General features: G+C 43.0%; 1 protein-coding gene across 1 annotated transcript in view; it reads left to right on the plus strand.

Annotated features, from left to right (window-relative positions):
* LOC122797820 overlaps window positions 1-12,500 on the plus strand; it is a 287,227-nt gene that overhangs the window by 53,074 nt on the left and 221,653 nt on the right. The window contains exons 2-3 of the mRNA XM_044066343.1: window positions 513-597; window positions 8,670-8,833. Of these exons, the coding sequence (XP_043922278.1) occupies window positions 513-597; window positions 8,670-8,833 (249 nt within the window). The remainder of the gene's footprint in view (window positions 1-512; window positions 598-8,669; window positions 8,834-12,500) is intronic.

The following is a 12,500-nucleotide window of genomic DNA, read 5'->3' on the forward strand; positions in this document are numbered from 1 at the left end:
TCAACCATTAGACCAATGCAAAATAATAAAAAAAACCATCAAATGACTTTCCAAGAATCGGCTTTTAAACCAATGAAACATAACGTAAAAGCATCCAATGACTTTCCAGAAACTGGCTTATAGAACAATGAAAAGTAAAGAATAAAGAAAAATCACGGAAGTGCTGAAAGCATAATTTAGCTTAAGACAAAAACGTATATAAAGTAAAAATTAAAATAAAATGAATTAACATAAAATAAACCATACCACGATCTGTCAGACGGAACAACACCAGGATCTTACTGATCATAGTTTTGTGCTAGTAAAAAGCAATGTTATTGCTGTCATTCAGACCTGGTCTGCATTCAGTCTGATCTGCCACATTGACTTGTGGCATTCTAACAGCACCTTATAATTCCCTGGGAACTCTGACAGACTGATGGCATCATTAATGAAAAAATGGAATTTCTTAAATGAAACACAATTCACTGAATGCTTTGCTAATGTATTGCTTGTTTCTTTTTGTTTAATAGCTAGATTATGTTCATAGATTCTACGAGTCAGTTTTCTCACAGACTTCCCTATCTAGAAACTTGGACACAATTCGCATATTGCAAGGTAAACAACTCCTTTAGTTTGACAGTCATGCCTGTCTTTGGCACTAATAGTAAAGTTATGGGGATTGATGTGAATATTTGAGACATTGCTTATGAGTCTACACTCTATGCATTTAACACATTTAAAAGTGCCAACAGTGTTGTCCTTTGAATTTCATACAGAATTGCCTCTTTCTAACATCATTGTAATATTGTTAACTCTTTTATATGTGAACAATGGGTACTGGCCCAAACATTTGGTCAAATCAAAGTTACCCAAAATGATTTTTCCAATTTTCATTTACAATATTCCTGATGATAGCCAAATCCACTGTGATTGGAAGAGGGAACGTTCTTCTGTAGCTAATACTATTGTGGATGTTAAATTATATGTCTGGAAGCTAAATTTACATTACATTTTGCAAGATGTTCCCAATTTCAACAAAGACACCAAAACACCACATAAACAAAGCACCTACAACCCCAGTTTACATAGCAATGCCTTTCGGCTTCTCCTGCTAGGGGTCACCACAGTGGATCATCAGTCTGCAGAATGATTTACAACCCCAGTTTACATAATACTTTGCAAGTATTTCAAGAAAGGTAAGTGGCAGATTTAAGGTCCCAACTTGATAAAAATCCCAAAAAATACAACCTTTCCAGCACAAAAGAAAAGCCCTCCATGAACTGACCTCTAAATGAGCAATAGAATCATGAGAGTGGACAAAGGGGGCAAGATAGTTGTAATGAACAATAGTGACTACACTCAGTCCATCAGCCTTCCCCAGGCATGTCTGTGTGGTTGTATAAACTCTTATCTCAAAGTGTGCTTGTGTCAGCTACTTGGGCAGGGACACAAAGCACTGGTTGGACAGAGAAGGTGCTGGAGTTTTTAGTTTGCCCACTAGGCTGAGATCTGGATCCTATAGCTGTGTCAGTGGGAAGTCTTATTGGGGACCTGGAGAGAAGGGGAGAAACCAGCCCCAGACTGACTGTATTCTCTGTGTGCCCTTAAGGGAAACTGTACTTTACTGTGTATGTATTTATTATCCTTTCCATATATGGATGCCCCTCACTGGTGTTAGTAGTGAGGACTGAGGCACCTTGATTGCTGGGCCAGTGCACGGGCATCACATATAAATTGTTTGGCAGTTTTGGGATATCCACACTACATATTAATTGGTTGGCAAATACTAATTGGCTTGTAGTGGTGTGGGTAGTGTGAATTCCTGTAGCTTGTGTACAGTGATTACTGAAGGTGTAAGTCATACAGTGAATACTTAAGAGTTCAGATCACAGTTGTTTTATTTCCTTTGTTAGCTTAGTTAGTCAAAGAGAGCAGGCAGCATGTCAGCAGAGGAGTATGGAAAGCTGACAAGTAGCCAGCTGACTGAGATGTGCCAGGCTAGGGGACTGGTGCATGGAAACCTGACTAAGGCAGACCTGATTGTAGCCTTGGTCACAGCTGCATTGGAAAACAGCAACCTAGAGGACGATCAGACTGGCAGTGGAGATGTACCACCCTCAGAGAATGGAGATGACTTAAAAATCCATCTGGAGCTAAATAGACTAGAGTTGGAGGCCAGGGGTTTGGAAATAGAAGCAGCTGAGAGACTGAGATGTCTGCAGGCTGAGGAAAATGAGAAACTGCTATGCCTGGAAGCTGAGGAAAAGGAGAGGCAGAGGCAGCAAGAGAAGGAGATGCTGACTCTGCCTGAGTCATGGAGGTAATGAGGAAGGGAGTAACTGAACCCCAGAAGCACAAAAGGTCAGTAAATTTCTTCTGCAGTTTAAATAAGGGGATAATTCTGATAATTTAATTCATATGTTTGAGAGGGTATGTAAACAGCATGATGTTGACCAAAGGCTCTGGGTATGGTTCCTGACCCCCATACTCCATGGTAAAGCTGTACTGTGTTGTCTAAAATGTCTGACATTGACTGTTTTAATTATACTACAGTTAAGAACTGTTTGTTAGAATTGTTTAAGTTAATACCTGAAATGTATAGAAAAAAGTTTCATGAGCATAGATGCAAGGCAGATGAAAGTGTGTGTGAATATGTCGCTGAACTGAGCACTTATTTTCATAGCTGGGTGAGTGGATGTCAGGGCACCACTTTTAAAAGGCTGGCAGACCTTTAGGTGAGGGAACAAGCCCTTAGTACTTTGCCTGAGGACATGCGGATCTGGTTAGCTGATAGACAATGTACTACTTCAGATGAGTTGAAGAAGAAGGGAGACCTATACTTAGCAAGCAGGGCATCCCTGCACAGGAAAGGGACCCCAGTACTGTTCATGGGTTTAAAGGAGCCCACGGTGGTCAGCTCAGACTGCCCCAACAGAATCTACCAGTAGCAGGGGAAGCCACTAGTCTAGGTACACATCCAGGACCTAGAGTTAAAAGTTTTGAATACAACCAGTGGGTCCATATGGCATACAGATATCCATGGAGGCAAGGTGGGGAACAAAAGTTGAGAGAGCCAGTAAGTGGGAAAGACAAAATGCCATTAGTAGGTTGTTTTGAGACAACAGGGGTACTGAACTATCATCCTGTAGATGCCCTGATATGGAAGGATTTGGATGAGAAAGTACCATGTGTTTATGCAGTTACACACAGCCAGGCTAGGAGACAAGCATGTGGGTCTGGTAGCCTGGAGGAGACCCAGACAGACTGTATACTTGCAGCCAGGACTGGTGTGGTGGTTACTTCAGGGAGGGAGCTACTCTGTAGCAGTGAGACTGAAGGTGAGCCACAGCTGCTTGTGGGTAGTGATGTTCCCTTGGAGAGAGTGACTGTAAAGGTAGAGGTGAGTAGTAGTACCCAGGCTGACAGTGAGGCACCACTATCAGAGGATGCCAGACTTCCTGTGGAAGGGGAGCTGGGAAGGGTTACAAAGAGAGAGTTGAGACAGGCTCAGCTCTCAGACCCTACATTGCAAGGCCTGAGGCAGGTAGCTAGTGAGGCACCTGATTCTCATGGGAAGGGGGAATCTGTATACTGGGACAAAGGGTTACTGTAAAGAGAGTGAATCCCTGAGGGAGGGCTAGAAGGTAAGAGGGTACAGCAGTTGGTAGTGCCTAGAGCCTACCATCTGGCACTTCTAGCCATAGCCCATGATATTCCCTTTGCAGGTCATATGGACATAAAATGTACAAAGAGACGTATTATGCAAAACTTCTACTGGTCTAGAATTTCCAGAGCTGTAACAGGGTACTGCAGGACCTGTGAGCAGTGCCAAAAGGTAGACAAGGCAGGAGAAAAGGTGAGAGCTCCTTTGATGCTTTTGCCTGTGATTGAGGAGCCATTTCAAAGGGTAGCTATGGATATTGTGGGGCCTCTGAGTACTCCAAGTTCCACAGGGAAAAAGTATATCTTAGTGGTAGTGGATTATGCTACATGATACCCTGAGGCAGTGGCTCTGTGGTCCATTGAGGCAGAAAAGGTGGCAAATGCATTGTTAGAGATTTTCAGCAGGGTAGGTTTTCCAAAAGAAATACTGACTAACAGAGGTGCTAATTTCATGTCAGACCTGCTGGTTTGTCTGTGGAAGTACTGTGGGGTGAAGCACATGAATACCACCCCCTACCATCCCCAGACTAATGGTCTGATTGAGATGTTAAACTCTACAATCAAGTCCATGCTACAGGTATTTGCAGACCAGTTTAATAGGGAGTGGGACAAATATTTTCCCCATATGTTGTTTGCTTACAGAGAGGTTCCCCAGAAATCCACAGGTTTTTCACCCTTTGGCTTGCTGTATGGGCATAGGGTAAGGGGACCTCCATATTTAATTTGAGATGAGTGGGAAGGTGAGTGTGAACCTCACAAGGAGTCTGTTGTGGCATATGTCCTAAACCTCAGGACAAGGCTCAGGGAACTCATGGGCTTGGCCCAGGTGAACCTGGCAGAAGCCCAACAACAGGAAAAAGTTTGGTATAACAGGAATGCTCGAGCTAGAGAGTATGCTGTGGGGCAGCAGGTAATGTTTCTTATTCCTGTCAGACACAACAAGCTGCAAACACATTGGGAGGGACTCTACAAGGTGATAAGAAAGTTAAGTGATGTTAACTACATGGTGGACCTGCTAGGCAGGATGCACAAATTGTACCATATTAACATGATGAAACCTTACGATGATAGGGAGGCCCTTATGCTGAGCATTTGCAGTGGATTGCAGGAGGAGTCTGAAGGAGATCTGGTGACTGATCTCCTCAGTGAGGCTTGGACTGACACCTCAGTGGATGGGGTAGCAATGTCCCAGCAGCTATCTCCTACCCAAGTTTGAGAAATCCGAGCAGTGTTACAGGAGTTTGAGGACATGTTCACTGGGAAACCAGGGTGCACCCACCTGGTGCAGCACCAAGTGGATACAGGACCCCAAAGGCCTATTAGGCAGACCCCTTATAGGGTGCCTGAGAGAATCAAACAGACACTGAGGGAGGAGATACAAGAGATGTTGAAACTAGGGGTAATGCAAGAGTCCAACAGTCCCTGGGCCTCCCCAGTGGTGCTGGTGCCAAAGAAGGATGGCAGCACCAAGTTCTGTGTGGACTACAGGAAATTAAATTGTCACACAGAGTCAGATGCTTACCCTGTGCCTAGGACAGATGAAGCCCTAGAGCAGCTGGGAGGGGCTACATATCTTACAACCATTGATCTTTCACTTGACTCCTGGTGCTAAAGAGAAGTCAGCCTTTGTGACTCCTTTTGGCTTGTATGAGTTCACAAAGATGCCCTTTGGGATGAAAAATGCCCCAGCGACTTTCAGATGCTGGTAGATCATATCCTAGCAGGAACAGGAGGGTTTGCCCTTGCTTACCTAGATGATATTGCCATCTATTGCCATTCCTGGCAAGAGCACCTTCAGCATGTCAGGGAGGTTCTGGGCAGACTACAGAGGGCAGGGTTGACCATTAAGCCCAGCAAATGTCAGGTGGATATGGCAGAGGTCTCCTACCTGGGACATAGAGTGGGGAGTGGTAAGATCAGGCCAGAACCTGCCAAAGTAGAAGCCATTCAGGCATGGCCTGCACCTGTTACCAAAAAACAGGTGAGGGCATTCTTAAGGACAACAGGGTACTACAGAAACTTCGTCCCCAGTTATAGTACCATAGCCGCTCCCCTCACAGACTTGACAAGGAAGAACAGGCCAGATAAGGTAGTATGGACCCCAGCATGTGAACAGGCATTCCAGAAGCTTAAGGAAGCTTTGGGAGGACCCCTGTGTTAGCCAGTCCAGATTGCAACAAAGAATTTATTGTGCAGGTGGATGCTTTGAACCATGGGGTGGGGGCTGTACTTAGCCAGATTTCTTCAGAGGGAGAAGAGCACCCAGTGGTTTATCTCAGTCGTAGGCTCCAACCCACGGAGGAATGCTGTACGCTGTAGAAAAGGAATGTCTAGCCATAGTGTGGGCACTGCAGAAACTTCAGCCTTATCTGTATGGAAGAAATTTCACTGTAGTGACAGATCACAACCCCCTAACATGGTTACACAGAGCCAGCCAGCAAAATGCCAAGTTGCTAAGATGGAGCCTAGGGTTGCAAGCATATGATATGTCAGTGCAGCACCACAGTGGGATTAGCAATGCCAATGCAGATGAGCTCTCAAGACAGGGAACAGGGTAATGTATACACAGATAGACTTAACCCTCTCAAGAAACATTTCTCAAGGGGTCACTTGAAAAACTACCTTGAGTTCCCCAGGGGGAGAGATGTGTGAAGATAGGTGAAGGCTGCCAGCCTAGCCAGATACAATTTTGTAGATAATTCTTTCATTTGTAAATATTAATATAAGCCACAGGCTTGTTCTTTTAAATGGGAAAAATGGTGTTAAATGTGGAACTGCAAAAATGTAACAACAGTGCACTCTGCCTTAACAAAGCTGATAAGTCAATTCTTTGATGTCAAAACTCGGAACTGAGATGTCTAGATAACGGCATTCTGCCTATTCTTTTGAGGCCAGAGTTAATGGCTAGAATTTGCATGTATAATTTCTTTTATTGTTCTGGCTTCCTGACCAGCTGCAAGATCAAGGGCTATTAACCTATGAGAGTCTGTTAGCCTGGGAACCAGAAAGAAATGATGTAATCTGAAATGAATCAGTGGTACTGTGTTATCAATTTAAGGACAGAAAGAATGAGAGCATTAGAGCATTTGTCTTGAGAACATCCAACTCACCACTCTGCCTGTGCCTCTATGTAAGTAGGATTTTAGAACTGTGTTTTCTTCTAGATATAGCTAGGAAATAGGAACATTAGACTAGTATGTTTTTCTGTGATGTCAGAACTTTTCTACTGTATTATTTTAAGTATTTCTCTGTGATTTCTGAACTCTTGACTGGCACTGTGTAGAAAGGAGTATTGTTTTGTGTTTTTATTATTTATTATTAAATGATTTTAAACCTCACAACTATGGCTGTTTTGTGTAGAGATACTTTAAGCTCTAAGAGTACACTGCATGTATATAGTGATACTGTACCAAGTCACTCTAAATAGGTCTTGACTGTTTGGTTATACTTACCATTTGTATAATAATATTGCACAGTGTAATTGAACATCCTATCATAAGGGCCTCTGAGTAGCTGATAAATATTAGCTGGGTGATGTCAGTGATTTCTAGTGTATAGTCTGGGTAAAAGGGGTACAGCTGGAGAACCTGTGCCAGCCTTCCCCAGGAGTGTCTGTGTGGTTCTATAAACTCTTATCTCAAAGTGTGTGTGTGTGTGTCAGCTACTTGGGCAGGGACACAAAGCACTGGTTGGACAGAGAGGGTGCTGGAGGTTTTAGCTTGCCCACTAGGCTGAGAGCTGGACCCTATAGCTGTGCTAGTGGGGAGTCTTATTGGGGACCTGGAGAGAAGGGGAGAAACCAGCCCCAGACTGACTGTGATCTCTGTGTGCTCTTAAGGGAAATTGTACTTTACTGTGATTGTATTTCTTATCCTTTCCCTATACGGACGCCCCTCACTGGTGTTAGTGGTGAGGTTTGAGGCAACTTGATTGCTGGGCTACTGCACGGGTGTCACACTCTGGTTTTCAAGTTATCCACAAAGCAGGCTTCCCCTGAATCTCGTCTTGGGGCAAAATTCTTGCTTGTTTCTCCAATGATTACATTGCCTGGAGACTTAGATATATAGCCATTTTTCTTCAGTATTCTTATGTATCAGCTGAGTTAAATAACTACAGAGGAGAGTTTCATGAAGGATTCAGTTATTTCTAACATTCTTTTATAACTACATTCTCCAAGGAATGCCATGAGAGTCCCTACTGTTGAGGTGCACCATTAGTGCAAGATAGCCCTCAATCATTCTTGACAAAGTCAAAAATAATGAGAGGACAATGGCCCAAAATCAGGGACAATTTTTAAATATTATACTAATTCACTTAGAAAGTTAATAGACTAGTTGTTTTGTATCAACATACATTTTCTGAACAATAAGGCGTATGAAACTCTAATGTCTGGCATTATGGCTGACTGTAATCTTTAACTATTTATTAGTAAATCAAAAGTGTTATCAGGGACAGGGCAAACACATGAGACAAAATAAGGAACATTATGCAAAATCAAGGACAGTAGTGGGGTATGGTGCAAAACCTAGTTTAGAACCTGTGCTGTAGTAGGAATACCAACATAAAAACTAATAATCATGGCCTAACATCTGCTACTTCTAGTCTCACTACAACTGTAGGGGTAAAAGTAAACAAAATACTGTGTGAGGCTGTGTATAGACTTTCTGAAATGTGCAACTTTCATTTTTGTACCTTTGCCATTCACTAGATTTTCACCGGAGCCTTAGTGGGATTGCAGCACTTGATGTTAGAATTTGACTTGCAGCAAATTTCTGTTGTTACACTTAGGCATGAGCACATCCAAAATTATCATTTGCTGTATCACTTTTATTAGTTTCACATGTTTGTATTTCATAAGGCAAAAATTAACAAATAAAAATCTATACCTTTTCCCAGGTTCAGGCTTATGATATATCAGAGCATTCATACAATGATATTCTCAATTGATCATTTTAATAGTGACCCAAACATTCTCCCAAATATTTCCCTTGGATTTAATATTTATGACTCATGTGCTGGTACAGCAAGGGCATTAGCCAGCACCATGTCACTGATAACTGGACGCAAAGCAGAAGTACCAAATTATCGCTGTCGCATTGTAATTCCACTGGCTGCTGTGATTGGTGATGGGCCTCCTCAGAACTCCATCCACATGGCTCAGATACTGTCACTGTATGGTTATCCTCAGGTATGTACACATCTCAGAAAGATGCTGCTTTACTGATATTTATGTATACTGCGTTTGTACTATCGACTGTTGTAAATGTCATTGTATTCACTAAATACAGGATGTGGGGCTGGCATAATGGTTAAAGTCTTTATCTCACAGGTGATGCAGAGTTTGATTATGACCTCTGTTTTTTTTTTTTTTTTTGACAAACTTTAAAGGTTAGGTATAAAGCCTTATATCACCTGGTAGATAGGCAGCTGGCTCACAGGCAGGACCCACCTATACAAAGAGGCCAGTCACCAGTGGAGTCCCCCAGGAATCTGTCATGGAACGACTCCTTTCTGGCATCTTCTTCTCCTCTGAAGTCAAGCCATGTCAAGGGTCTCTGGATGACCAGATTTGCAGATGATTGCAAATTAGGAGCAGTCACAGAATCCCCCATCTATACTAATGCTGTCTAAGAAGTGCTGACACAGACAAATCACTGGTGTCAGAGCCAAGGACTGAAACATAATGCCATGAAATGCTTAATAGTATCCTTTAGGAAGTTGGCCACCCATGGTAACTACCATATTGCCAGCACAACCTAAGAGATGACACAGATGTCAGGGATTTGGACACAAGTAGACAGTAATCAAGCCTTTGGCCATCATGAAAACTCTCTCAACTGGGCATCAATCCGTATGTTACCAGATGGGTAGCAAACTGGCTCACTGATAGAACCCACCTAGTCAAAATAGGGGAAGCCACCTCAAGCAGCAGACCCGTAACGAGTGGTGTAACCCAGGGATTGGTCTTGGGGCCTCTGTTGTTTGGGATATACTTTTCTAAGATGTAGGCCAAAACCAGTGGGCTATGGCTGGCCATGTTTGCAGATGACTGCAAGCTGGGTGCTGTCATCAATTCCCCTAGTGATGTGGACATCCTCCAAGAGGGTCTAAACCAAACAAATGACTGGTGCCAGAAACATGGCCTCAAACTGAATGCCAAAAAAATGCATCATCATCCCCTTTGGGGAGAGTGATGTCCTCACAAATTATCACATTAATAATAGGGTCCTAAGCATGCAATCTGTCATGAGGGACTTGGGCACCCAGGTTGATAGCAACCTGACTTTTGACCACCATATTGCCTCCATTGTATGGAAAGCTTTCTACATGGCCGACCTCATTAGTAAGGTATCTCATCCAGGGACAAGGTGGTAATAAAATCCCTGTATTCATCCTTTATAAGACCTGTTATTGAGTACAATGCCCCTTTCAGAACTTGTTAGTGGGACATATTAGTGTCCCAGAGACTGCCCCTTTTGTGAAATAGACTTCCTCTCCATGTCAAGCAGAGTACCTCATTAACCCTTTTTAAGCTCAACCTGGATAACTGGATGGGTAACAGAAAATGCACCCCTGGGATTCCACCCATGTCCCTGCTGGACAGTGGCATCAGGTGCTGACTTGCTGAAACATGGGTTAAAGTCTTGGCTAGGCTTGTAAGAGTCTCAGGGCCAATAGCCTAGTAACTTCCCATGATCGTATGTGACAAAAATTGTGAGGAAACATTCTGTGTTGCACAACTTATAAACAAAGGTATGGCATCTAGGTCTTAGAAGGTCATTGTTCCACTGTATTTGGCACTCATCAGGCCTACCATTGAATAAAATGCCCCCCTTGGTATGTACCTAAACAAGCACATCCAACAACTGGATGGAAAAGAATACAACACGTAAATAACATGACCTATACAAATTGCCTCATTACCATATCCTGTATTTTATCTCCTACAGCTGCTGAGGGGAGATCCGTGACTGGCATACAAAGCATCTTCAGACTCCATTCTGAGGGGCCTCCTGCATATCCACAAAACAAACAGCACCAGAATTACCCATTTTAAAGACTTAAACCTTCCCTGTGATATAAATAGGAAAATAGGATATGCTGGAGAGACAGGTCACTATCTCTTCTCTGAAGCAGGCTCCCCATCCATGTGAAGCAGAGTTCCTCCCTAACCAAATTCAAATGTAACTTGGACAACTGGATGGGGACCCAGAAATGCATCCCTAGTTTGGTACCTGTGTACCTAATGGACATGGGCAGCCTGTAAATGTTTCATGTCCCAGTCTCCCTTCCTTGTAAATGTTTCATCTCCCAGTCTCCCTTCCTTGTAAATGTTTCATGTCCCAGTCTCCCTTCCTTGTAAATGTTTCATGTCCCAGTCTCCCTTCCTTGTAAATGTTTCATGTCCCAGTCTCCCTTCCTTGTAAATGTTTCATCTCCCAGGTCTCTGCTTACACTAGCTAGGGTGCCAGAATTTGTCAGCGATTTGGGATACATGGCATTGGCTAGACTTAAAAAGGCCCCAGTGGTATGAAACTATCAGCACACTTTATGAGCTATAAGTTTGTTAACCTTCAGAAAATTAATCTATATGTTTTTTACTTGTTTAAACTGTGCATGTTGTTGTCTCTGTGGTGAGGATAGTAAAACCTCTGACTGTGACCCAGATGGCCCAAGAAAACATAGCAACCTACATGGTAGAGAAGAAGACCAGGGAGAGTGGTAATGAGCAAGCAGTGCTGATTCACCCATCGGGGGTGGGCTGGGGTGGGAGGGGGAGTTTGGTTGACTTTACCGTTGGTTGCCAGCAGAGGGTGGGAGTTACAAGTTACAAAAGGCAGTAAAAAAGAACTGTGGACATATCAATGTTCAATGAGAAACTCTTTCATACTGTTGGTGGGATTTGCACATGCAAAGACGTGCAAATACATTAGTTGCCGGTATTGTTGGGTGCAAGGGTTAAGGCTGTTGTGAGGATGGTATTTGTTTAGGAGAAGACAGGAGAAGCACAACAATTGGTTAATCTGTTAAAGTCAATAAGAGATAAAAATATGAGAGGCTCAGAAGAGATGTGGTGGAAGTGTTAAAAATGTGTGACATTTTATTATTTATTTACTCATTTATCTATTCTAGTGAAGTTGCCAGTAAAAGTCTTTCCCTGACCAGGGCTGGTGTTAGCATTTTGGGGGCCCCTAGCAAGTGTCAGGTTGGGGGCCCATGGACACTTCTACTCTAAGAATAAACATTTCACTGCCAACCCTCCTAAGCAGCATGTTAAATCATGCTGCAGAGTTTTATGGGTAGTACGTACAGATAAACTATAGGTACAGTGATAAGCCTGTGTGCAATGCTCTGTTGGCCCATTTCACAAATGGGCATTGACAGTGACAGACATTTATTTGCACTGATGAAACATTACAATAACCCTATGTACATGGCTGGCCTTAGGTGAAATGGTGCCATAGGCAAAGTGATCCTTGGCACCACCCCACTGCTTACTGTCTCACGCCCCCACACACATATCCTCCAGTGTTCCCACCTATCTTCCCCCATCAAGAGGTTACCATACCATGCACATTACTTTTTTCTCCTTTTCTCACATTTTAATTTGCTCTTCAGCATTTTAAAGAAGCTATAGCTTTCAATATACTCTGAAGTGCATTTCAAAGTCTTTTCTTACAACCTTTTCTTCTAGTGATGGCTTGAAAGAAAATTATGATTAAAGGAAAGAAATTCAGTGTTGTCCGTCAGTTTACTTTTCCTTGCATCCTTAGCACAGTAATAACCATGCAGCAAATAACTCAATTAAGTAGGTGGTGGGTTCTGGGGCCACCAGTGACACAGAAGCCATGGAG

This window comes from Protopterus annectens, chromosome 3.part1, assembly GCF_019279795.1.
Source record: "Protopterus annectens isolate FY-2018-M chromosome 3.part1, PAN1.0, whole genome shotgun sequence".
Classification (NCBI taxonomy): Eukaryota; Metazoa; Chordata; order Ceratodontiformes; family Protopteridae; genus Protopterus; species Protopterus annectens.